This window comes from Scyliorhinus torazame, chromosome 11 (assembly GCF_047496885.1).
Source record: "Scyliorhinus torazame isolate Kashiwa2021f chromosome 11, sScyTor2.1, whole genome shotgun sequence".
NCBI classification, from domain to species: domain Eukaryota; kingdom Metazoa; phylum Chordata; class Chondrichthyes; order Carcharhiniformes; family Scyliorhinidae; genus Scyliorhinus; species Scyliorhinus torazame.
The window spans coordinates 100863929-100887969 of record NC_092717.1 but is presented as its reverse complement, the minus strand read 5'-3'; the positions used below and the strand labels follow the sequence as shown (position 1 = coordinate 100887969).

Here is a 24041-nt window from a genome sequence, read left to right as displayed (position 1 = left end):
CCCCAAAGGATCCCTAATTGGTTACCTTAGGTTAGTATAGGTTTAGGGGGTTTCAATAAGCCATGGTTGAATTTCAGGTCATTGTATCGATTTCACTGAAATTAATGGAGAGAGAAATATTTTTCCCCACTCCAGTGAATTCTGTGCAAAGTGGCTACGCCTAAATAAATATGTCTGTGGCAACGAAATAGCAGAGGGAACCTTTGAATGGGAAAGCCGTAATTCAGTGAATTACTTTTATATGGTTTAAACAGAAATATTAGAATGACCTAGTAGCTCTATTGAGTACTGATTCAAATAGTTTCGTTCCAATATGCAGAGAAAGTCATTACAGGTGGAAATGGAATGTGCATTCTAAAATGAGGGTAGATTACAAAATATTTGATGGCTCGATCACAACAAAAAATTTTAATCATTGCAAATTGTATTCATTATTTTAGGTCCTTTCTGTTGCAAGTACATAAAATTAGTAATATTTATCTTTCACGTGGACACTGACTCGCAAAATAAAATACTGAGAAAGCAGTTTTAAAACTTTCAAATGTAATAGTTCTTAACTCCATAAAGATTCATTTTTGTTGTTACGCATACTTTATAAAACATGTATATCCTGAGGCAAGCTGATTTTTTATTATAACTTGATCAAACCCATACAAATTATTTTTTCATGTACAAAATGCAAATGAACATTTCCAATTAATTTGTGCTTTGCAGGAATTGAAATCCAACCGTTGAACTACAGAGTAATATTTAGCTGTGTGTAAGAATAAACCATATAAGAGTTCACTTTTAAACTCTAACTCAGGGGCTGTTTAGCACAGGGCTAATTCGCTGGCTTTGGAAGTAAACCAAGGCAGGCCAGCAGCACGGTTCGATTCCCATAACAGCCTCCCCAAACAGGTGCTGGAATGTGGCGACTAGGGGCTTTTCACAGTAACTTCATTTGAGGCCTACTTGTGACAATAAGCGATTTTCATTCATTCATTTCAATGCCAAATTTACGGCAATAAGCCGTCAACGTAAGGGAAGTTTGCACAGGAATTTCAGGCCATATTTTATTAAGATAAATGGAGAGAAGAAAATGATTCAGTTTCAAATTGGACATATTTAGCAGCATTGCTCATCCACATATGAATTGGATGTTGCAATAACATTTTAATATTTAATCATGAAATATGTACTAATATGCTCCAACAGTCATGCATCAAGTTTCAGATTGGTGTCAGTTTGAAATGAATCAACTAAAAACATCACTCTTCCTGCTGTATATATTACAATTTTACTAAAGAAAAACATTATCACACCAGACCTGCAGGCTGCAATATACAGTGAAGCAAACTAAAAGGAACAGTGCCTTTTAAGAGCAATAGGGCACCATAAATCTTCACTGTTTTGGACACTAGATGCGAAAAACTAAGCCCTTGTAGAGTAAAGCTGAGGCGCATGAAGCTTGGGTACGAGCGACTGATTTGGCTTTAAGAGTCTCATGTAAAATGCACTGTAGCAGTTGAATTTTATTGAATCAGCAGTCTAGCTGGTGATAAACATAATCTGTATAAAACTCTGAGCAGTTGACAGCGCAGTGGTGATGGGCTTCTATATCAGCTGTTAGTCGGCTATATTCCTGTCAACTGCTGATAAGCCAACTCGTGCATTGCCTTATTTAGTAAGAGTTCTCTGCTGACACACCAGAGCAACATGTGTATTCTGTTCATCCGAAGAGGTTTTAATTCTTGCTAACCCAACTATTTTTATAAAATGCTACAAATAATCTAGATTTTATGGGAGGGAAGACCTGGCTATTAATCACATTTAAAGAAGTGAAAGATAAGCCCCCTCTGCAAAACCTCTACAACGGAAGGGAATCTGTATACTGTGTAATGCATTGCATAGGAAAGCTGCAACAATATTTTCTTTAGGAACTGGATACAATTGGATCTTCTAAAAAAGAACCAGTCCAAAGAAAGCAGAATTGCCTTAGCTTGGTGGATACATAAACTGAATATTAATCCTTTAGCATGAAATGCCATTTTGCCACTTTGAAGTCTGACATTGGATCTGTGCTATCTCTTTTTTGACATAACATATTTCTGATGTCATGTGCTCACCAAGGCAAATGATTGCAATGTTAGAGAATGGTGTAATTAACTTTACAGCTCGTATCTTGCCAATTGATTTTTTTTAAATAAAGCTTTTGTACCCTCCAGGTTTTAGAAATATGCAGTCAGAGGGCTGAGTTTTTGTCCTCTTTGGAGGCATGTTTCAGTGCATGAGCCGCCACACTTCGGTCTTTTTTCGAGAGGGAATCAGATTTTACTCCGCATTCTTGATTCTGCTCCATTTCCCTCTGGTCTTTTTACAGGTCAGGAATGCCTAGGGTTCAAAGAGCACACCCATCTCCTATTCTAAATGGGGGTCCTTCCACACAGGACTTTTGTCTGGTGGTGTTGGGTTTTGAAAATCCATTAAAAGCACAGCAGGTTTGAGAGTTTGTGACGGAAATGGGAAACCTGCTGAGAAGTCTGGAACACAGTGAAGGGGAAGTGTTTTCACATCTTCAGATGTCACAATTAGGTGCTGTATTATAAAATTGTTGTGCTTTTGATGTGGTTGTTCATCATAGGGATCGGGCCTTTAAAGTTAAGTTGACTCTTACACAGACCAGCTTTGTGTATTCATTCATATGTTTTACAGTATCTTTACAATGGAAAAAAGCAATGAAAAATGTATCAAAATGTCCCGTCAGCCTGTGCTGTCACCTTCTCTACTGTGATTTAAGTGGTTCTAGCTGAAAAAAGCCTTGTTTTGCAATCTGCAAAAAAATCAAACCATCTGGTTCCCAACATTGCTTGACAAATGCTCTACTTGACAAATGCTCTACCTCAAAATTGAAATGAGTACCTGTCCTTTCTTTTCCAGAGAGCAGCCTACTGTTTGGACAGCTCTGGCCATTATCAATAATGGGGCAGCACGGTAGCATGGTGGTTAGCACAATTGCTTCACAGCTCCAGGGTCCCAGGTTCGATTCCGGCTTGGGTCACTGTCTGTGCGGAGTTTGCACGTTCTCCCCGTGTGTGCGTGGGTTTCCTCCGGGTTCTCCGGTTTCCTCCCACAGTCCAAAGATGTGCGGGTTAGGTGGATTGGCCATGCTAAATTGCCCATAGTGTCCAAAATTGCCCGTAGGGTGGGGTTACTGGGTTATGGGGATTAGGTGGGGTTACTGGGTTATGGGGATAGGGTGGAGGTTTGGACCTTCGGTAGGGTGCTCTTTCCAAGAGCCGGTGCAGACTCGATGGGCCGAATGGCCTCCTTCTGCACTGTAAATTCTATGTCTAAAAAAAAAAAAAAAATTCTATGTCTAAGTGCTAATAGGTTGCAGCATAATAGGTGTTTCATTCATTTGAGAATGAATGATAGTTTCACGACAATGTAATAATAGATTGTGCATTCCATGTGGGTTCTGGTTGCTGACACAAGCTAATAGAATTACAACCTTTACTCAAATGCAGGAATGCATTTTTTTCTCTCAGTATCAATGATTCAAAGACTTATTAAATGATGAGGTTAATTCCCACGACACCCACTGATATTATATGGAATAGAACATACAATGCAAATGGAGGCCATTCTGCCCATCGTGTCTGCACCGACCCACTTAAGCCCTCACCTTCACCTATTCCCGTAACCCAATAACCCCTCCTAATCTTTTTTTTGGACACTAAGGGCAATTCAGCACGGCCAATCCACCTAACATGCATGTCTTTGGACTGTGGGAGGAAACTGGAGCACCAGGAGGAAACCCACGCAGACACGGGGAGAACGAGCAGACTGCACAGTGACCCAGCGGGGAGTCGAACCTGGGACCTTGGCGCTGTGAAACCATAGTGCCAGCCACTTGTGCTACCATGCTGCCCGAATCTGACGTCTGTACACAGTGCATATAGGGTGAATGGCTATGAAGGATATATGGGAGGGTGGAAATTCCTGGTGGAATGGAAGATGTCGGGGAGCATGGAGGTGGGGGGGTAAGATTTAGGAAGCCTTTAAACACATTTGGGCGTTGGGATCCTATGTTGGAGAACCAAGGTGGGCCTTCTAACCTGCCTACCTCTGCAAACGCACTCTTCCTGCATCCATTCACAGCTCACAAACTGCATTGCCAACCTGACCACTGTGTGAAAAGATAAAAATAGCATGAGAAGTCACACATGGGTTGGGAGTTCAGCTTGTGAGCTGGAAAAGTGTGCTGATTGGGTTTTATCAAGCCCAGGGTAATTCGGACCATAGTCTTCAAATGGACAATGTTTTTTCACAGATTAAAACATTATAATAATTCTGATTCTTAAATCCAAATGGATGCTATTAATATGCAGGATTCTAACAAGCATCAATATTCTCTATTAGAACATTACGAATATTGTAATACTAAGCATGTTTCTTGTACCACAGAAGTAAAGTTCACTTTCAACAGTCCACAGTAAACATTTAATGGTAATACAGTGCTAAATTATACAAGGAAATTTATGGTGATGTATTTCTTGTAAACTTTGTGCATCTACCAGTTATATTGAAGTTACTGGGTAATGTGCATTCTGGGCCAGTATTGTCAAATCCTTTGATACCAATTCAATTGCCACCTTCTGGGAAAAGGCTCCTGCAAAGTTTAGATATCTAGCAAAAGGTTTCAGTACAGGGAAGATTGTATCCACAAAGGAAAAAAGTGGAAATCGGAACTTACAACAGTTTGTCTGCACAAAAATCTTCAGCAATGCGAGAATCTTGTGGCAGATGGACTGGACAACATTTCAAAGTGCAATTTTGTGCCAAAATAATTAGAAGTTACAGTATGTCTCCAGTCCCAGCACCTGTTTATTTTAATCCAATGGATTTTATCCAGTCCACTGCTCCATGTGTGAGGGTGTTTGTTTTGATTGTTCACACATTACAAATATAGACACTGTTACTAAACCCCAATGCTCAAAATATGGAGCTTTCACTTTCCTTGCAAATATGGAGCTTTCACTTTCCTTGCCCTTGAAAATGACTGACAAGAAATTCCAAAATAAAATCACTTTCAAGTTGTACCTTCCAAAATAGTAACTTTATAGTAGCACAATGGTTAGCACTGTTGTGTCACAGCTCCAGGGTCTCAGGTTTGATTCCCGACTTGGGTCACTGACTGTGTGGAGTCTGCACGTTCTCCCTGTGTCTGCATGGGTTTCCTCTGGGTGCTCTGGTTTCCTCCCACAAGTCCCGAAAGACATGCTGTTAGGTGAATTGGATATTCTGAATTCTCCCTTTGTTTACTCGAACATGTGCCGGAATGTGGTGTCTAGGGGCTTTTCACAGTAACTTCATTGCAGTATTAATGCAAGCCTACTTGTGACAATAAAGATTATTATTGTTATACTCTAATCAGGCCAGTGGTTACCAGTGGTCCACAGATGTAATTTAGAATTTGGAGCAATAGAACTGTATTCAACTACAATCTGCAAACTCATGACCTGGCAGATACAAACATACACATTAGAAGAAGTAGGCTGTTTGCCTTCCTAATCACTTGCTGCACCTGCAAGAATCCTCCACTCTACCATTATCATCAAGCGAAGGGGTCAACCCTAGTTCAATGAAGAGTACAGAGGGCATGCAAAGAGCAGCATTGAACATGTCTAATAATGAGGGGTCAACCTAATGAAGCTACAACTCATGACTATTTGCATATCAAACAGCAGCAGCTTGCGATAGAGCTAGGCGATCCCACAACCAATGAATCAGATCTAAGTTCTGCTGTTCTGCGACATCCAGTCATGAATAGTGGTGGACAATTAAACAACTAACAGGAAGAGGAGACACCACAAATATCCGCATCCTCAAAGATAGGGGAAGCCCAGCCAATTAACACAAAAGAGAAGGCCAAGTATTTGCAACCACCTTCAGGCAAAAGTGCCGAGTGGATGATCTGTCTCAGCCTCCTCCGGAGGTCCTCAGCATCACAGATACCAGCCTTCAGCCAATTCAATTCACTCCACCTGATATCAAGAAGTGGCTTAAGGCACTGGATACTACAAAGGCTATGTACCGTGACAACACTCTCGCAACAGTATTGAAGACTTAAAGTACCGGGAATCAGGGGGAAAACATCCACTGTTTGGAGTCATAACTAGTCCAAAGGAAGATGATTGTGGTTGTTGGAGATCAATCATTTCAGTCCCAGGACATCACTGCAGGAGTTCCTCAGGATGGTGTTTTGGGTCCAACCATCTTCAGTTGCTTCACCAATGGCCATCCCTCCTTCGGAAATGGAAATGTTCGCTGATAATTGCACAATGTTCAGAACCATTTGCAATTGCTCAAATACTGAAGCCGCCCATGACCAAACGCAGGAAAGTAGGAACAATATTTAGGCTTCGGCTGACAAGTGGCAAGTAACATTCATGCCACACAAGTACCAGCAATGACCATCTCTAACAAGAGAGAATCTACCATCTCCCCCTGACATTCAGTTGCATTCCCATCGCTGAATCACCCAATGTTAACATCTTGGGATTACCACTGACCAAAAACTATTCTGGTGACAAATCTTTTGGCTATAAAACAGGCCAGAGGCTAGGAATGCTGCAGCTCATCAACCATCTACATGGCACAGGTCAGGAATGTGATGGAATACTCTCTACTTGCCTGGATGAGTGCAGGTCCAACAACATTCAAGAAGCTCCACGGCAAAGCCACCGGTTTGATTGACAATCCATCCAATATCTTCAACATTTATTCCCTCCACCACTGGTGCACAAAGACTGTAGTGTGTAACATCTACAAGATGCACTGCAGCAGGTTCTTTTGACAGCATCTTCCAAACCTGCGACCTCTACCACCTAGGACAGGGACATCAGATGCATGGGAACACCACCACTGCAATTTGCCCTTCAAGCCACACACCATCCTGACTTGGAAATATATTGCCATCCTGTCACTGTTGTTGGGTCAAAATCCTGAAACTCCCTTCTGAACAGCACTATGGGAATAGCTACACCACATGTACTGCAGTGGTTCAAGAAGGTGGCTCACCGCCGCCTTCTCAAGGGCAATTAAGGATTGGAAATACATTTTGGCCTAGACAGCAAAGCCCAGATCTCAGGAATGAATTTTTAAAACTCCATCATCAGAGACCTTTTGTATACAAAGGATCACGAGGCTGTGGAATTCTTGAGCAGGGTTGGGAACTGAAGCAGACTCCACTGCAGTACATGTGGATTTTTTGTGGCATCGGGATGAATTTGGGGTCTTTAGAAATGGTGTGCAGGACCTAATTGCAGCATTCCCACCCCTATTCCTAGAGCTGGCAATTTTCACACCATGTGATAAGCGTGCAAGTGGTGAGTTCACAACCTGCACTCCTGACCGGACCAAATCCATTGTTGGGATGGACATCTCATAATACTCTCCTTCCCCACAATGTTCATCAAGTTGAGCCAGCCTCACAGGACAGTGGTTCATGAATACTCTGAGGAACAGTGAACCATTAGCCTGGATTCAGGAACCTTTTGAAAGGAATGTTTAAAAGTTCTTAGTTGAGCCCCTCCATGCTCACTCATCCATTGTGCACTATAGAACCAATGAGTTATATAATTATAATGGCAAGTCTTGAAATGCACTTAAGAAAAACGCCCATTCACAAGGCGGGGCATGGTGGCGCAATGGTTAGCACTGCGCCAATGACCCGGGTTCGATCTCAGCCCCGGGTCGCTGTCCCTGTGGAGTTTGCACATTCACCCCGTGTCTCACGCCCACAACCCAAAGGTGGGGAAGGTGGATTGGCCACACTAAATTGGCCCCTCAGTTGGGGAAACTTTTTTAAAAAGTAAAACACCCATTCAGAAATCTATTTTGAAAATATTCACTGCTCTTTCAAGCTTTTAAATTAAGAGCCATTATAATCAATTTTAAAAGTTTTACATCACCTTGTACCTCAATCTCGTCTATGACATTGAAAGAGTTCAAAAAGAATATCTTATAACCTCAAAAGATGCAATGTCAATCAATCAAAGCAAACAGTCCACCTTGACCTGTAAACAGGCCCCTGCTGAGTTAATCCATTTGTGAGTCTTGAAGCCCAATCAAGCGTTCATAATGAGGTCATCAGTGAGCTGTACCAATGAAAACAGATGACGGGGAATCTGTTTCTCCAGATGGCCTCATTGTGTGTTTTGTTTCACAATAAATAAGGGTGGTTTTTAAGCAGTTCTACACATACCATTGTTTATACAGAGTCTATATCAAGTGAATGGGAATAGAAATAGTCTGCTGAGGCGACTGCTGAACTGGGAAACTTCCTGACTGAGCTCATCCAACTCCGTAGCGGGAATCTGACCCACCGTTTTGTTGGGTCATTAACACCATTTTGTGTTAGAAACTGGTTCTGAAATGGGTAAAAGACAGAATTTATTTCACTTTGATCCTTAAATGGACGGTACAGTGGCAGCTTTATGGTCCATTTGTGGTTCCAGGTCAGCTTTAAATTCTGAACATCGATAAGTATCACATCAATGATAAAGTGCTGCATCAAAGGTTAATGTACAAAATAAGAGCCCCTTGGTCTAGGGGGCAAAATATTAGCATGGATAGAAAATTGATTGGTCAGAGAGTAGGGATAAATAGGTAGTTTCAGTTGGCAAACTTACTAATGAAAGTGCCACAGGATCCGTTCTGGGTCCTCAACTATTTACAGTCTATATCAATGACTTAAAAGAAGGGACTGAATGTATGCTAAATTTGCTGATAGATAGGAATGTTAAGAGGGCACAAAAAGTCCACAAAGGCTTGGGTAGGTGAGTGGGCAAGAAAATGGCAGATGGAGTATAATGTGGGAAAAAGAGAAATTGACCACATTTGTGAGAATAATAGAAAAACATATGATTTGAATGGAGAAAGACTGCTGAACTCTACGGCCTGCAAAACTCTACGGCAGTCGGTGCAGGCTTGATGGGCCGAATGGCCTCCTTCTGCACTGTAGGGATTCTATGGTACAGAGGAATTTGTGTGTCCTGGTATATTGAATCACAAAATGTTAGTTTGCACATAATATTCAGCAAGTGACTAGGAAGGCAAATGGAAGGCTGGGCCTGAGGGAGAGATGTCTACCTTTCTAAAAACACTTCTAAATCCAGACGTCTTGTCCACTAACCCTACCCCCACCATTTTCTCTGGGTGAGGAATGAGGGGTTGAACGAGAACACCTTTAGTTCACCGATACAGCTGTTAAAGTGCAGCTGCCTTCAGTCTTATCCGATTCTTGCAAGGAGGGAAGTGGGCAATACAACTTTTGTATATTAGACCTGACATGAATGTCCAAACTTACCGCAGTTCTTTGGAGAGGTAAGATTCACTTTTGGATGTGGTCCTGGGACAGATTTGGAGAAAGAGTAGGTGCCTTTTAGGTCTGTTAAAAGTAGTCAGGAATGCATGTAAAAAGTGGATAAACACTTTGCAACTGTCAAGTTCATTGGAACTGTTAAGGAAGCTGACAAAGGGAGATGTCAAGGCACTTAAATCCATGCCCTATAAATATTTGAAAAAAATATACTTGTTATTTAACTTTTTGTTGATGTACCCTAAGGGCTACCAGAACAGAATTAGAATTGATTGACAGATTTCTCAATCATTTATCATCATAATATGGAGCCTGCCAGATCAGTTTGATTGACAGCTCCAACATCTTATAAAGTCTTTGATGTGAGACTATGAATACAAATGCTTGTTATGATAAAGGTTGTAGTGAATGGGTTATCAGTTTTTTAAAATAACAAATTCATTAAGACCTTTCATTTTAGCATGGTCCCGAGCGAGGTCTTCTCATGTGAATGCTAAGTGACTTTGCATGGAGGCTGTAATGGCAAAGGATGGTGAGTTCCATGGGTTGGAACTAAGTTGGCATGGGGCCACAAAGGGCCATGGGGGTTGGGTGGAGGGGCATAGGTGGAGCATGGGGGGTGTGAAGGGCTGACTGCTAGAAGGCGGTTTCTTTTTTTTTCCACAGCTGGAATGATCACTGAGGCTAGCATTTCACCCACTGTGCATCTGCACCTTTCAGCATCTGTGCTCCCTACAAATTCTGCTGACTGTGCACCTGATGCCAGAGCAAAAATTTAGGCCTTGGCGTTTGATTCAGTATAACTGTCAGGGAGTATTGCGACAGCTGTGCAGGGCCTTACATCTCGACTACTGTGTACAGTTTGGTCTCCTTACCAGAAAAGATACAATTGAATTAGAAGCTGTTCAGAAAAGGTTCAACCAATTGATTCCTGGCATGGAATTATCTTATGAGGAAAGAATGAGCAGGTTGGGCTTAGACCCATTGGAGTTTAAAATAATGGGATTTGATTTTTTGAAACATGTAAGATTCTGAGGGTCTTGATAGAGAGAGCTGAGAAAAATCTGAGGTTAGGGGAATTTCTTTCTCCCAGAGGGTCATTAGTGGGTGGAATTCTTTTCAACAGATACCAGTGGTAGCTCGGCCATTAAACATATTCAAGGCTGAGCTGGATTGATTTTAGATTGACAAGAGAGTCAAGGGTTATGGGAAGGAGACAGGAATTAAGGCCGCAATCAGATCAGCCATGATCTTATCAAATGACGGAGCAGGTTTGAGGGGCTAAATGGTCTTCTCACTCCTGTTCATGTGTTGTGACCACAATAAGAAAGCAAGTACTCATTTTTGTTGAACGTGCAGAGTGTCCTATCGAGCAAGAGAACAATGAATCTTTGACGGTCCATCTGTGTACATCAGTTGGTATGTTAGAGATGGCCTTGGTCATAGCTCAGAATAATTCTGTAGCATAAAGTCACACCTTCCCTGAACCTCTATCAGGCACTGACTAGAATGAGATATACAGAGAGAATGGGCTTCAGATTCACGAGCACTCAGTGATGGCTTCCCTTGTAAAGTGAAGCCTCCACAAACACTGATCCTCAGTCACATGCAGGGAAGAAAACATCTGTTTGTATACTGTAATGCGTAGACACTGGAGTTGATGCAGCCTCACCAGCTCGGCCTCCCTCCATTACTCCTCATGTTCAGATTGACAGGAGTTCCTATTTGATACACCATCGTGACCTGTCTGAAAAGGAGGAAGGGGTAAATTATTGCCCCTCAGCTAATCGTACAAGGACAAAAGTAAAGCAGGCAGCAACAGCAAAAAGCAACAAAAATGACAGTAATAAAGCTTGTACACCATCTATAAATGTATAAGTCATTTACCCTTTCTTGTCTTCAAGGTAATGCCTAACAACTTAGATGCCAGCTTTATACTGAGGCAATTATAATCACAAAAGTGTTTTTCTTCATTCATGGGATGTGGATGTTGCTGGCAAAGTCCACAATATTACCAATCCTTAATTTCCCTTGAGAAGATGGGAGGAAACCTGCCTTCTTGACTCACTGCTGGTAATATGGTGGAAGTACACATACACTGCTGTTAGGTAGAAGTTCCAAGATTTTGACCCAGCCATGATGATGGAATGGTGATATGATTCCAAGTCAGGGTGGTGTGTGCCTTGAAGATGAACTTGATGGACTTCCGGTGATGGCGGGCGGGAGGCAGCCGCGCATTGGAGGGGGTTAACGCCCGGTCCTAGGGCCAGCGAAGGCAGTAAAAGTCGGGAGACAGCACAGAGGAGAAGAATGTCGAAGACCAGCAAAAAAACGGCCGTGAAAAAAGCGGTTGAAAGTCCGTTGGGGAGTGGAAAGGTCACCGCGGGGTCAGCAAAGGAAATGGAGGCTGGAGCACCAGGGGAGGCCGCAGTGCTTACGGCTGAAGGAATAACTAAGGTGATGGCTGTGGAATTCGAAAAGCAGTTTGCGAGGAGGCGGGCTGCCTTCAACCGGGTGAAGAGGGCACTGTACATTAGCAAGGTGCAGTGCGGCATTGTATATCCAGTGAAGCTGAGGGTGACTTATAAGCTCAGGGACTTTTATTTTGGAACGGCGGAAGCAGCGGAGGAGTTTGCAAAGGCAGAAGGACTGTGGCAGAACTGCCAAATTGAGAAATGGCCATGTGCCGATGTAACCTCATGACTGTATTTTCTTCTTTTTTGTTTCACTGCGCGTGGGTGTAGGGGCTAAAGGAGCCAATGTTGTATATATTTGGACAAGGGAAGTGATGGGACTTTCACTCGAAATGAGGGCTCTTTGGGGTGTAGATGGATATGCGGGGTTTGTGTGCTAAAAGGGGATCTCTGGGCTTTCCTAGGGCCGGGCAAGGGGGAAAGGGACCCGGGTGGGGGCCTCCACGCTGGCCAGTTTAAGCCGGCCAGTGAACAGGAGTGAGGTGGGGGGAGGGGCTGCGGCCATCGGAGCCTGGCAGAACAAGGTCCGAGTGGTCTAGCCGGGGTGGAAAGTTGGGGGGAAGGAACCGAGGTTGGGAGGAGTTTTACAAGAGGCAATGGACGGGAGGAGCTGGAGACTTGGGGGCGGGGACAACTCTCGGGTATCATGTACTCTTTCAGAGGCTGGATGGCGTTGAGTGTAGGGGGGTGGACTCTATAGGTAAATGGTGACCATGGGCGGTCCCGGACTCCTTTTTCTTTTTCTCTTTTGTTTTTTGTTTCCATCGTGGGACGGTTTGGTTTATTGGATGTATATATTGACAGGTGGGCCGTTGTTTGGGGTGGTGGGAGGATGGGATCATTGGTATTGTTAAGGGGATTGATTTTGTATTTGTTACCATTTACAGTTTGTGGGTGGGGTGTAACTTTTTGAAGGAAAATGTGAAAATGCAGAATAAAAAAATGTTTTAATTAAAAAAAGCTGAACTTGATGTTCCTGCTGCCCTTGTGGTATGACAAGGTAAAGTAGCCATAGTCCCAGATGACCATAGGCTGCTTTCTCCTTGAGGGAGAGAGGTGACTGGTGGTGGTTTAACCAGAGGACCACCACAATTCAGGCAAGGGGCAAGGTTGAAAAGGCAGCCTTCATGAATAACCTCAGCCGGTACAGGAATTGAACCTGCTCTGCTGGCCTTGCTCTGCATCACAAACTAACTGTCTAGCCAAGTGAGCTAAACAGGCTCCCTTTTTTTTTTAAGGTGGAAAAGGGTTTGGAAAAGGCTGAGGAAGAAACCTTGGTGAGTTTGCAGTAGTACATCATGTAGATGATACAAACTGAAGCCACAGAGCACTGATGGTGGTGGATTAAATGTTTACAGTGATGGGTGGGATGTGAAACAGCTTGTTTATTCCTGGATGATGTTGAACTTCTTGTGCTGTTGGAGTTGCACTCATACAGGCAAGTGGAGAGGGACCATTACATCAGGTTCCAGACTTATGCCTTGTAGACCGGCTTTGGGGAGTCATGAAGTGAGTTACTCACCACAGTATTCCCAGCCTCTGATCTGCTCTTGCAGCCACAGTATTCATGTGTTGGTAGTTAAGTTTCTGGTCAATGGTAACTCACAGATATTGATGGTGGAGTATTATGGAAAATGTCATTGAACACCAAGAGGTGGTCAGACTTTATCTTTTTGGAAAATTCATTGCCTGGCACTTGTGTGCTAGTCATGTTACTTGCCACTTATCAGCCCAAGCCTAGATATCATCCAGGTCTTGCTGCACATAGGAATGGATTGGTTCAATACCTGCAGTGAATGGTGCTGAACACTGCAATCATCAGCAAACATCCCCACTTCTAATCTTATAATGGAAGTAGCTGAAGATATTTTAGCATAGGACATTACCCTGTGGCAATTATGTCTTGGGGTTGAAATGTTTGCCCTCCAAGAAAAAAGTAGCTTTCTTTGTGTTAGATATGGTTATATGTGCCTTTGCAGTTATTGTCTGCTGAAACTTTTCTATGTACCAGATATGCTGAGGTTGCTGTAGGTGGTTTGCGTTCAAAGAAAGTTAACCAACGTTACTTTCCTGCATTTGTTTAGATATTAAATGGTCACAAATGGAGTTCAAAAACTATGGCTAAATTTTGTGGTTAGAAGCACATAAATGACGCCAACAGATTTCTATGGGTGATAATTAGAAATCCACTTCAGCACAGCCACTTTTACTGGGGATCTGAAGGAACTGTGCATCTTCTGCACAAATCAAATTTATGAAGTCTTAATGAGAAGTGGAGAATGAACCACCAAGAGCCATTTAGAATATTTAACTCAATTCAAAATTCAAGTACAGAAAGCAAAATAAAGACAAGAAAAGAAAATGTGAAAATGAGAAATACAAATGAGAGACAGGAAGGAAAGTTTAAAAAAAGCACATTAAAAAACCTCCAACAATTACAGCCTGAAGCACTCAGACAATACACTTGCGAAAACATTAATTTTGAGTGCCAGAGATGTTGCTAGGTTGCAATTAAGTCTTATCACACTGTTAAATATCCACTTGCCCTGGAAGCTACAAGGCTCAATTTTTTCTAGAAGGTTATGAGTATCTAATGGGTAAAAAGAGCAACTTCACCCGTTTCATGCGTTTCAATGGAAAGTTTCTGGGTGAGATATCAGTGTATCAGCACATCTTATGAAAGATCAGGGTAAATCATTGTAACTTCTTGATTTCCACATTTAATTGTGCATGTGCAATTACTGGAAGTTGCTGTCCAATATACTCTTTAGTAACGGTGGCATTAATAGCCTCACCATTATTTTTTACCACAAATATGGGGCAATAAAAGGAATTTCATCAATATATTATTCACTGATGAGGTTATTTTTTGAACACTTGGGCGACATCTACCGGCCATGTTGTGTCCGAAAGGCAGCGTGGTGTGGCGCAACGGGACTAGTAGATGCCGGGTGATCCCTCTTCTGGGACCTAACTAGATCACCATGCCTTGTGATCTTGTAAGATATCATGATGTGAACCCCGCCCATTGTGGGCAGGATCACGTATTGGCAAATCTGCATATTAGCACTCTAATATACATTCCCACGATCTACCCAAGTAGTGGGATCCAAATCCCTCGCCTTGGAAATCTTTGGCGAGTGCCATTCGGTGCTGATACAAACAGGCACCAGATGGAACAGCACTCATGGAGAACTCCCCGGGGGTTGAAGCCCCCCTCTTGGCAGGGTGGCATTATGACACTGCCAGCCCAGCACCCTGGAAGTGCCACATGGGTGCCAGCCTTGCACTGTCAAGGTATTCAGGTGGCACTGCCAGCTGCACTGTCAGGGTGCCAGGCTGGCATTTTTCCTGTGCTGCAGATCAGGACCAGGGTGTCCTGTGCAGAGGGGGGGTCTGAGGATCCCTTTATCGGTGAGCTGGGGCTGAGGGGGGGGTTTCGAGGATCACATCAGGGGGACGAGAGACCAGAACGCCATTTGAAGAGTTCCAGCGAGCCGAGTTCTTCCGTGCAGAAAACCGGACTAAGTGCGGCCTCGTCGCACATTCTCCACTAAGGCCCCCAACGGCCGCTCGCTAGGGCGAGGTTTCTCAGCACTCTGAGCGCTGGGAAACACCTGCCTAATCGCGTGAGCTACGGAACTCTGTTCTCATTCAGGTAGTTGCGCTCAGAGTTTCTGTCTAACCTCTGTTTAAATTATGAAACTCCTGGAACGGCTCCAAGGCAATTTTGAATATGGTTATGTATTTTATCTTTCGTTACTTGTCAGTTTCAAATTATTGTGGTGTCATCACTCTCATGAAGCAGGACATGTGGGTCGTTACAAACAGCCATATTCAAAAGTACCTCGTCTCTCCCCCTTGAGTCAACCATTCCACCTCAAATCACCGCAGTGTACAGAAGTGCAGTTCAAATCTGTCAATACGATGCTAATAAGATAGCAAATTAATGCTTATAAAAAAAGAGGGGCAGGGAGGCAGTGCTATCACATGAATCATTTGTTTCTTGCACTGTAAAGGAAATAAAATGTATGCTGCAAAATTATGATGATGTTTAGTTCAGGTATTCCACTTGATTTTACAGTAAATGTAATAATGTATATATATGATATATATTAAGCCTGAATCACCATGCAAGTCACTACTACAAAATGAAGTACGAGAAGACCTTGATTACTATTACAACTGTAAGAGTTCTATTTGCAGATTTGACCGCAAATATCACTTAGTAAAATTAACTTCTTGTCCTGGTCAGCTGTTCCTACAATATTAATAAAGACAACAGCTGGGCACTTAATTAATACCCGAATATTCCTAGTTCACGCCCACCTTCTGTAGAAATCCTTTCCAACCTTTACAAGGGGCAGCTTTATTCGTTCAAGGAATATGACTGCTGCTGGCAAGATCAACATTTATTGTTTGTCCATAATTGCCCTTGAAATGGTGGTGGTGAGCTGCCTTCTTAAACTGCTAGTCCATGTGATGAAGGTACAGTTAGGTAGGGAGTTCCACAAATTTGTCCCAGGGAGTTCCAAGAATTTGTCCCAGCGACAGTGAAGAATGGTCTGTTCCCATGCACTTGCTGCCCTTGTTTGTCCAGGCATTAACAAATGTATTACAATTGCTGTCAGGTGTATTCCATTTTCTAACAAAGAGATAAAACATTTCCACGCCTAATATACCAGCTAATGCAATCACTGGGGTACTTAAATTACCCACGATTAGATACAAAAGCTTTGGAACGACAAATCATTTTCATTAAATAGTTTGCTAGAAATGAACTACTGGGATAGAAAGATAAGTAGCAGCAATTAAATACAAGATACAAATTAATCAAAGTGCTTAGTAAGCGATTTCTTAGGTCTCAAATATTTCATTTCTTAACAATACTGATGTCATGCATGATGTAATCATGGAGTTTAAATTGTTGATACAAAACATTAATAGAAACATTTCAACAAATGATACCAAAAATACACCAGATTTTGAACACCATAGGTCTGCTTGTAATACTTCAATGCAGGCAGTAGATTAAACTAATAACACAGCTGAATTTTTCATTATTGTTGAATATTATTTGGATTTAGTTAAGTGCAATTTCCAGTCTTCGGAAGGAGAGGTTGATTAGCTTTCAAGCTGGAAAACACGATTTAAAGTAGCATTGGGCTGATTTTATTAAAACTCTATATACTGCATGACTTACATATTTAGTCACATTCTTACTGCAGTTATTTAATACACAGCATACTCCTCTGCCAAAGTCTAGCTTCTAGCATTGATTTATTACCATTTCATATACTAATTTGACAGAAAAACACAAACACGAATTACTGTGAAGCAGCTTTTTGTCCCCCGATGATACGATTATCTGAGAAAGGAAACGACGGAGAATCAGGGATTTTTTTTCCCCCTGGGCTTTAAGAATGGCTGTGAATACAGAAAATTCTCTTCCATTCGGTTGTTAGCAAAACTCTGAAATGTTATTAGAAACCACCTCCAATGTTGAAATCTGTAGTTTGATTAAGTAGACATTATAAGCAATGCGTGACATTCAGCCACAAAAGGGAGCCAAGGATGTCTCCAAATCAGAAAACAATCAGAGATTTATCCACCGTTTTTTACATTTTCCACATCAATTCACCCTTTAACCCATTTGAAAGCATTAATCTCTTGTTGGGGGAAGAGTTGAAAGGGTACCCGAGCACCATTCATTTGGGTACCTTTTCCGAATGCATATGCTTCATAAGAACATAATAGATAGGAGAAGGAGTCAGCCATTCCTACTCTCAAACCTGTGCTACCACTCAATAAGATCTTGTCTGATCTGATCGTGACCGCAAATCCACTTTTCTGCCTTCTCCCATAACCCTTGACTTCATTGTAGATGAAACATCAATTCAGCCTTGAATATATTCAGTGAAATGGATTCTACAGGAGGAGGAGGGGTCTCTACCTCCTGGCCTAAATCTACTTGGCCTGTACACCCCACAGTTAGTCAATACAGCCAAACAGATGGTTGATAGCTCTCTAGTCTCAGCAGTGCCATGGGGAGCATTTGCCACAGCTGGGACTGCAGCCAGACCACAACAGCATTCAGTGTTGGAGCCAGATACAAAAGGAAGCTGGAAGTTCCAAGTGATGGGAGTGACAAGAGTTGGAAAGTGTAGCGATATCATTGTTGGATTGTAGTTACCAACTGACCACTAGGAGTTTCACTAGTATATAAGTGAATGGTAAAGTCAGCTGACCTCAGACTAGCTGGAGGAAGTTGAAGAGAGAGATTGCTTGGCATGATTTTACTGTTTTTTCATCTGTTGTCTTGTATATAGTTTACCCACAGTTAATGTTAATAAATCATTTATAGCTTTAGCTACAAGTGTTCTTGTAATCAATCAGGCCATCTGACAAGAACATTACAGAAAGGATAATGCACCTTTGGGAGAGCCTCCGGTGGGAACATGTCGTGTCGTTTAATGAAGCACCCTTAGCCCTTGACCAAATATCCACTGGAGCAGTTAAAGCTGCTACATAATTGGCATGGGTCTTTCTCAGTGGAGGTAAGAGGAGGCTTAAGTGGCCATTAATTGGCCAGGCATATCACCCAATGCTTTCCACAGCACCGGTAAAACTGCAGTGTTGAGGGGGGGGAAAGGAAGGTTACCAGCAGGAACAGTGCCCATGGCATGGCAGCCAACTTTACGTTCCCCCACCTGGCACTACCATCTGGGACAGAGAATTACAAACATTCATGGCTCACTGAAATAAGAAAGTCCCCCTTCCCTGCCTTAAATGGGCAACCCATTATTCTGAAACTATGATACTAGTTCTATATTACCCCACAAGAAGTAACATCTCATAAGCAAGCCCCATCAAAACCTTATATGTGTGATGAATGGAGGATTTTAGCGATATTGGATTACATACATTTGGCAATTTAAGGGTCAAAAGCTTGGATTAGAGTGTTTAATTGCATTAGCCATGTTTTTAAAAAGAATCTTGTTTTGCCGCACCAGAAAGCTTTTAGAAGCCAGAGGTGAAATTGACCATTGTAAAAACCTGGGCTAATGCACACTCCTTTGATTAGGTTATTCCCTGGGGGGTTAATTTGTTTTCAGCCTGGGGAGATGATGTCGTTGCTGGGTGGAGCTAAGGTATTCATACATTTTGAGAAAGCTTTTGAGTTGAGTTCAGATCTGGGCCAGGATTCTCCCCGACCCGGTGGGGCAGGTAGGAGTGGCGTGAACCACTCCGGCATCGGGCCGCCCCAAAGGTGCGGTTTCTCCGCACCTTTAGGGGCCAAGTCCTCACCGTGATGGGCTAGGCGCGCGCCGGAGTGGATGGTGCGCCGCCGACCCGCGTGGAAGGCCTTTGGCGCCACGCCAGCTGGGACCGAAAGGACTGCGCTGGGCGGCGGAAGTCCGCGCAGGCGCGGGAGCGTCAGCGGCTGCTGATGTCATCCCCGCGCATGCGCAGGGTGGGGGTGTCTCTTCCGCGTCGGCCATGGTGAAGACTGTGGCCGAGGCGGAGGGAAAAGAGTGCCCCCACGGCACAGGCCCGCCGGCGGGCCCCGATCGCGGGCCAGGCCCCCGTGGGGGCACCCCCCCGGGTCCAAATCGCCCCGCGCAACCCCCAGAGCCCGCCCGCACCGCCTAGTCCCGCTGGGAAGAGAGGCGGTTTGATTCTCGCCAGCGGGACAGGCATGACAGCAGCGGGACTTCGGCCCATCGCGGGCCTGAGAATCGCCGGGGGGGGGGGGAGGGGCTCGCCGACCGGCGCGATTCCCGACCCCACCGAATATCCGGTGCCAGAGAATTCGGCAACCAGCGGGGGCGGGATTCACGCCAGCCCCCGGCAATTCTCCGACCCGGCGGGGGCTTCGGAGAATCCCGTCCCTGGTTACCCTTTCGGCCACAAGTAAAGTCTTTAGCGCTTACAGTAGGGTAGTTTAAAAAAGAGATTAATAGTATTCAGGAATTGTCGGAGGACAAGGGGGAAACTGAAACAAACCAGTTGAAACAGCTTTTTGAAGATATCCAGCCAGAGTCTGCAGGGGTTCCAACAGGAGCCAAATCTGTTCTGGAAAGCATGTAGTGATCTGGGCCATTGGAATGTAGGATGGATTGTGAGCTTTATATGATAGCGCAGTGGTTAGCACTGTTGCTTCACAGCGCATAGGTCCCAGGTTCGATTCCCGGTTTGGGTCACTGTCTGTGCGGAGTCTGAACGTTATCCCCTGTGTCTGCGTAGGTTTCCTCCGGGTGCTCCGGTTGCCTCCCACAAGACCTGAAAGTCTTGCTGTTCGGTAATTTGGATATTCTGAATTCTCCCTCAATTTACCCGAACAGGCGGCAGAATGTGGCGACTAGGGGCTTTTCACAGTAACTTCATTGCAGTGTTAATGTTAGCCTACTTGTGACAATAAAAATTATTATGATTATGTATTTTTAAAAATTTCTTGTTGTTTAATTGGGAATAGAGATCGTAAATAAGGGTACTGTATTTACTGTATTGAGTAGCATTGTTTAAGGGGTAATTGTAAGCTATTTTCGAGTGTGATGTTAAAGAGCTCAATATTGTGTTAAAGTTTTGTTTTAAAACCAAATCTATTTCTTTGTGCATTCACTCCTGGAGCGAAGAATTCTTTCTGCAGAGTCTTAAAAAATAAACTAAATTATTTGTGTTTCGGATGAGTATCCTAGCCACTGTTGGGGCCTGGTCTGGGATCGTGATATATGCTTCAATAATATTACACCTCAGTCTTCTAAACTCCAATTTGTATAGGCCTAGCCTGCTCAAACCTTCCTCATACGACAACCCCAGCAGCCCAGGAAACAGCCCAGTGAACCTTCTCTGAACTGTTTCAATGCAAATATATCCCTCCTTGAATAAGATGACCAAAACTGTATGTAGTAATCCAGGTGTGGTCACACTAATTCTCTGTACAGTACGAAGTCTTACAACACCAGGTTAAAGTCCAACAGGTTTGTTTCGATGTCACTAGCTTTCGGAGCGCTGCTCCTTCCTCAGGTGAATGAAGAGGTCTGTTCCAGAAACACATATATAGACAAATTCAAAGATGCCAAACAATGCTAGGAATGCGGGCATTCCTAGCATTGTTTGGCATCTTTGAATTTGTCTATATATGTGTTTCTGGAACAGACCGCTTCATTCACCTGAGGAAGGAGCAGCGCTCCGAAAGCTAGTGACATCGAAACAAACCTGTTGGACTTTAACCTGGTGTTGTAAGACTTCGTACTGTGCTCACCCCAGTCCAACGCCGGCATCTCCACATCATAATTCTCTGTAGTTATAGGAACACTTTCATCCATTTAAACTCGATTCCCCCGGCAATGAAGACCAACATTCAATTTGCCATCCTAATTGCCTGCTGTTCCTCCATCCTAATAATTTGCCATTTGTGTACACCGACACCCAGATTCCTCTGTACTGCAGCATTCTGCAGTCTCTCATCATTTAAATAATTTTCAGCTTTTCTATTCATTCTGCAAAGTGGACAATCTCACATTTTCCCACATTATGCTCCATCTGCAAAACTTTTGCCCAACCCCTTAATGCACCTATATCCCTTTGCAGAGTTTATGTCCTCCTCACAACTAGCACTCCTACATATCTTTGTATTGTCGGCAAATTTGATCACAACACACTCTACCCTTCATAAAGTCATTAAGATAATAAATAGTTGAGGCCCCAACATTGATGCCTATAGCACTCCATTAATTAGTTTGCAAATCTAAAAATTACCCATTCACCCTGATTATGTTTTCTGTTAGTCAGCTAATCATCTATCCCTGCTAATATAACAGTGGTTAGCACTGTTGCTTCACTGCGCCAGGGATTTGGGTTTGATACCCAGCTTGAATCACTGTCTGCAGAGTCTTCACGTTCTTCCCATGGGTTTCCTCTGGGTGCTCCAGCTTCCTCCCGCAAGATGTGTGTTAGGTGATTTGGACATTCTGAATTCTCCCACATTGTACACGAACAGGTGCCGGAGTGTGGCGACTAGGAGATTTTCGGAGTAACTTTATTGCAGTGTTAATGTAAGCCTACTTGTGACACCAATAAAGATTATTATTATATATTACCCTGAAAACAAAGAGCGTTTGTTTGGTAACCTTCTATGTGCCACCTTACTGAATGCCTTTTGGAAACAAAAATATACTGCATCAAGTGGTTCCCTTTTATCCACACTGCTTCTTATTTCCTCGAAGAACTCGAATGAATTTTTCATACACAATTTCCTTTTTATAAAACCATGTTGACTCTGTTTGATTGTATTCTGATTTTCTAAATGTCCTGCTGCTACTTCATTAATGAAAGATTCCGGTATTTTCTCAATGGCAAATGTTAGGCTAACTGGTCTATAATTTCTTGCTTTTGGTTTCCCTCCTTTCATGAATAGAGGCATTAAATTTGTAGTTTTTCAATCAGTTGTGATTCAATCTGTATATTCCAGATACAGGGAATTTTGGGACATTACAAAATGCATGTAATATCTCTGCAGCCACTCCTTCTGATACCCTGGGATGCAGGCCATCAGATGTGGCGACTAGGGGCTTTTCATAGTAACTTCATTGAAGCCTACTTGTGACAATAAGCGATTTTCATTTCATTCAGGGGACTTGTCTGCCCCGGTCCAATAGTTTTCCTAGTACTTTTTCTCCAGTGACATTGATGGTTTTAAGTTTCTCTCTTCTTTATTCCTCGATTTTCTACTATACTTGGGATGCTTTCTGTATCTTTTACTGTGAAGACAGATACAAAATACTTGTTCAAAGACTGCCATTTCCTTGTTTCCCATTATTAATTCTCCAGTTTATTCTCTAAGGGCCAACATTTACTTTAACTACTCTCTTCTTTAGACTATACTTGTAGAAGCTTAGTTAATATATTTCCTGTTAGTTTACTCTCATATTCTAACTCCTCCCTCATATTTTTACTTATCCGTTGCTAATTTTGAAAACTTTCCCAAACTTCTGGTCTACTGATAATCTTTGCAACATTGAATGTCTTTTCTTTCAACTTGATACCACCTTTGACATCCTTCAGTAGCCATGGATTGTGCATCCTTTGTTGAGTGTTATGAAATACCTTCTTAAATGTCTGCCATTGTTTCTCTACTGCCTTACCTTTCAACCTAATTTCCCAGTCTGTCTTGGCCAACACTATTTTGATGCCATGTTAGTTGCCTTTATTTTAAGTTTAAGATACTAGTTTCAGACATAAAGACACTAGTTTCAGTGTGAAGCTGTGATTATAGCATTAGCAAATCTGTGTACCAAACCAAATCCTAATCAAAATACAAAAATATGGGGCTGAATTCTCCGCCGTTGGGGTTCCCCAATTTGCTGGCAGCCCGGGGGTTTCCCGATGGCATAGAGCTGCCCCACAATGGGAAACCCCATTGAACAGCCGGCGAAACGTAGAATCCCAACGGCGTGCTGCATCAGAAATCTGGGGCGAAATTCTCCCGAAACGGCGCGATGTCCGCCGACTGGCGCCCAAAACGGCGCCAATCAGACGGGCATCGCGCCGCCCCAAAGGTGCGGAATGCTCCGCATCTTTGGGGGCCCAGCCCCAACACTGAGGGGCTAGGCCGACGCCGGAGGAATTTCCGCCCCGCCAGCTGGCGGAAATGGCCTTTGTTGCCCCGCCAACTGGCGCGGAAATGACATCTCGCGGCGGCGCATGCGTGGGAGCGTCAGCTGACAGTTTCCCACGCATGCGCAGTGGAGGGAGTCTCTTCCGCCTCCGCCATGGTGGAGACCGTGGCGGAGGCGGAAGGGAAAGAGTGCCGCCACGGCATAGGCCCGCCCGCGGATCGGTGGGCCCCGATCGCGGGCCAGGCCACTGTGGGGGCACCCCACGGGGCCAGATCGCCCCGCGCCCCCCCCCCAGGACCCTGGAGCCTGCCCACGCCGCCTTGTCCCGCCGTTCAAAAGGTGGTTTAATCCACGCCGGCGGGACAGGCAATTTATCGGTGGGACTTCGGCCCATACGGGCCGGAGAATCCAGCGGGGGGGGCCCGCCAACCGGCGCGGCCCGATTCCCGCCCCCGCCGAATATCCGGTGCCGGAGACTTCGGTAACCGGCGGGGGCGGGATTCACGCCAGCCCCTGGTGATTCTCCGACCCAGCGGGGGGTCGGAGAATGACGCCCCTGGTTCGGCGGGCCAGAGAAAC

At 43.7% G+C, this 24041-nt stretch overlaps 1 protein-coding gene across 4 annotated transcripts in view; it reads right to left on the bottom strand.

The window, feature by feature from the left end:
* The window catches only part of LOC140385412 (junctophilin-1-like), a 185884-nt gene that overhangs the window by 134256 nt on the left and 27587 nt on the right, over positions 1–24041 (bottom strand). Inside the window, exon 3 of one of the 4 annotated variants that reach the window (XM_072467539.1) lies at positions 10052–11114. The exons of the other annotated variants lie outside the window; for them this stretch is intronic. Coding sequence (XP_072323640.1) covers positions 11036–11114 — 79 coding nt within the window. The 3' untranslated portion in view covers positions 10052–11035. Of the gene's footprint in view, positions 1–10051; positions 11115–24041 lie in introns of those variants that run through there. 4 annotated transcript variants of the gene reach the window in all.